Genomic DNA, 3,509 nt, shown 5'->3' on the forward strand with positions numbered 1-3,509 from the left:
TTGCAATGGGAAGTTCAAGCAACAATACATTAATTGTGTTGCCCCATAACAACAGTAACTTTTTCCCCCACAATTAAGTACAATAATGCAAACTATAGATATAACTACTATGATCATAAAAAAGATACACTTACATTTAATTATCACAACAAACCCTAACATTGATCGACATCGCTACTAAGCAACGCCTTAGGAAACCCCTCCATCAAGCAAAAAACCGGCGGAACCGTGACGGCCTTAATATCACCATACGCATTCCAACAAAAAGGGTCCAATATTCTCTGCCCTAGAGAAGGCAACAACTCCACATCGTAAAGCGTGAGGTTCGTGCACGGAACTGCATCACTGCAGGCTAAGTGCATCGGAGGGCTTCTCACATCGTACGTGCCTTTGATGTTCGTGTAAGAAATGTCGTTAACGTACACCGCCGAGGATTGATTCAAGCACGCCTTGTTGCTGCAGTAGTATTGGTCGATCATTATAGGGTTTCGGACCGTGTCCATGTGGATGTTGTCGAACGTGATTTTTGATACGGAACCGTATCCACCTTGCCATGTCTTGATTCTCACACCGTTGTCCGAGTGCTTGATGACCGAGTCTCTTACGGTGATGTTTGATACGCATGCGCGCGAGTTCTTGATTCCTAGGCTACCGATGCTGCATCGAGAAATGGACACGCATTATTTTTTTAAGATTCTTAGTGGTATTTACGCGAGTTTATTGCATTCAACACCCATTATTTATATCAAATTGCTAAAAAGGATTATCGTATCATAAAATAGTAAAAAAAAAGAAAAAAAAAAACTCCACGAAAATTTCTTTTAGAATCTTAATACGCTTTTCGGGAGTAGTTTGCTAATAAAATTGAATCGTACTGCGGGAAGATTTGCAAATATTTATTATCAAATCAAGGTGTTAGTTGTGCCAACCAAGATTGGAAATTGCAAAAATTCTTTAATTAAATATAAAATATAAGTTAAAAAGTGATCAAAAATTCATTAAAAAAGTGTGAAAAGAATATACCTTATTCCATGACTAGGACCACAAGTGATGTTCCTTATATCTACATTATAGGAACCAGCCCCAATGGATACACAGTCATCACCTACATCAAAGAATCTCAATTATATATATCTCAACATAACTTTACTAAAACAATAGTGTGAAAAAAAATAAAAAATAATAATAAATATTATAATTACCATTAGAAATGACTGAGTTATATATCTGCACATCATTGCTATTTTCGATGTGGATTCCATCGGTATTCGGACTGCCAGATGGCGATTTCACGTACAGTGAATCTATGTGGACGTCGTGACAGCTGTCGAACCGGAAATGGAATTGCGGGCTGTTCTTGATTTTAAGCCCTTTCACAATTAATTTAGAGCTCCAGAAAAACCTTAGAGCCTGAAATTAAATAGAAAAAAAAGTAAATAATTGATTATTAACATATATTTATATATAGGAGACAATATGAAAAAAAAAAAAATAATGTTGTATTTAGACTTACAACTGGACTGTCACAAGGACCAGGTGGAATGGTTCCATTTTTGACCTATTTTAAAACATGTGTATATAGTATAAAGTCAAATGATGCAAGAAAAAAAGAAGTTTAGAGAAATTAAATAAATTGAAATAGAAAAAAAGTTGATTTACTTTGTGAGGTTTGCAAGGGAGATCCCACCATTTTTGACCTCTTCCATCAATTAAACCACCTCCTTGCATTGTCATTCCATTGATCCTATAGAACACTAGCCACTGCCTCTTGCTGAAATTTTTCGGCCAAGAATTCGGCCCGTCTGGCGGCATCATACTTCCTTCGATCTTTTAACCGCACCATATAAATAATTTAAAAAAAAATTAAAAAAAAAAATCGATACGATAACAAGAGAAATGGCATTTACAATCTTAATTATGGTGACAATATCAATTGTTGTCACTAAATAGTTTCTTGTTGTTGTAACTAAATCTTTTTTTATTTATTTTCACAATAATATAGATTAGTGACACATCGTTAGTGACAAACATATATACTGACAGTATTTCTTATTTCTTGCCTAATAATGTGAAAAATACGGTGTTGTCTATCAAAAGATTTTTTTTTTTTTTTTTTTACAATGAGGGCCCATAATAAAACACTATTCAACATATCTATATATTAAGATAAAAAAAACCGTATACTCGTTCCGCCACTGATTCAACATGCAATTAATTCAAATATTCGGAAAGAAAGGAACAAAAAAATTAAATTACCAAAAACGATGATTGATTTACCTGAAAAACAAGTCCATTTTTACAGGGTCCAGTAAAAATCGCAGACTGGATCATGAAAGTGTAGTGCTTAGGAACAAGAATAACGGCCGATTCATCGGACTGGCAAGCATTATCCCAAGCCGTTTTAAACGCCTGCGTGTCGTCAGAAACACCATCTCCCACAGCACCATAAGACATCACACTAAAAACCGCAGCCGAAGAATTTTCACGCGAACTCGGACTAAAAGAATCCGAACCCTCCGGCGCAGGAGAAGGTGAAGCCGATATTTGAGATAGTACGCGAAATTCCGAATACTCAAAAGGCCTACATTGAACCGAAAGAGCCAAAAAGCATAAAGTGGTAACGAAAACTACGACAAAGTATCTACCGCAAGAAGAATAATAATCCATGATGAATTGATGATGAGTGTGTATATAGTAGTATTTATATATATAATATATATAGGAAGTAAATTGAAGTAAACAAGTTGGCCACTTATTTAGTTAAAGGCGCATGCAGTTATTTTTTGTAGTAGGCCAAAGTCTAATGTACTAGGGTTTGAAAAGAGAGCAACGGGATCGAAGAGAGCGAAGGCGCCCACGTTTTTTGGAAGTTCGTTGAAGAATTTGTGGAGTGTGTGACCACTCTTAGTATATAGCTATAGAGGAGTGTTCTTCTCTAAACAAGTTGATGAGTTTTTTTTGTACTTAGCTTATGAATATATATATAGACTTGTTTATATGTATATGTATATATATATACATATACATACAAGGTGAGTGGAAGTTGTGGTATGCTTTTTGAAGAAGGGGGCGGTTTGGTTAATTATTATAGTACCGACCAAATCCATTTGGGGAGTGGCTTTTCTGGTAAGAAGTTGGAGCCTTCGAAGGTGCGGTATTCTTTTTTTTTTTTTTTTTTTTAGAGAGATTAAGAAAGGGTGAAAAAGAATGAGGGTGAAATCATTATGAGTTGATATGGCAAAATCTGCAGATTAGCTGCTACATCAGGTTATTTATACTGAGTGGGTTTGAACTGTAGATCTGCGTATAATCAATCACACACATATTCATGTGTATGTATTACTTAGTGAGTAGTTATTTAATCAAATCTACTATTTGAATCTATCTGGTGTAAATAAACAGGTGAAGCATTTTATTTCCTGCAAAATATGTCAACTCTCACCACTAGAAAATTTAGTTTAATTTGCAGTTTTGCATTGCGAAAAGATGTTAAAAATAACACGAGCCAA

At 35.0% G+C, this 3,509-nt stretch overlaps 1 protein-coding gene across 1 annotated transcript; it reads right to left on the reverse strand.

Annotated features, from left to right (window-relative positions):
• Window positions 1-2,953, reverse strand: LOC105956585 (polygalacturonase At1g48100). The gene is made up of 6 exons (XM_012980436.2): window positions 2,278-2,953; window positions 1,660-1,827; window positions 1,514-1,558; window positions 1,203-1,410; window positions 1,024-1,105; window positions 1-657 (listed from the first exon to the last, which is right to left on the reverse strand). The coding sequence occupies exons 1-6, from the start codon at window positions 2,665-2,667 to the stop codon at window positions 156-158; spliced, it is 1,395 nt and encodes a 464-aa protein (XP_012835890.2). The 5' UTR covers window positions 2,668-2,953; the 3' UTR covers window positions 1-155.
• Window positions 2,954-3,509: the final 556 nt, after the last annotated feature.

The sequence above is a fragment of the Erythranthe guttata genome, chromosome 14, assembly GCF_056151865.1.
Source record: "Erythranthe guttata isolate IM_541 chromosome 14, IM_541, whole genome shotgun sequence".
In the NCBI taxonomy this organism is placed as follows: Eukaryota; Viridiplantae; Streptophyta; class Magnoliopsida; order Lamiales; family Phrymaceae; genus Erythranthe; species Erythranthe guttata.

Coding starts and splice junctions, on each gene's coding strand:
- LOC105956585 (XM_012980436.2), bottom strand. CDS start 2,667: ATGGATTATTATTCTTCTTGCGGTAGATACTTTGTCGTAGTTTTCGTT. Junction 1,411..1,513: donor GTCCTTGTGACAGTCCAGTT/GTAAGTCTAAAT, acceptor ATTTAATTTCAG/GCTCTAAGGTTTTTCTGGAG. Junction 1,106..1,202: donor TAACTCAGTCATTTCTAATG/GTAATTATAATA, acceptor TCTTTGATGTAG/GTGATGACTGTGTATCCATT.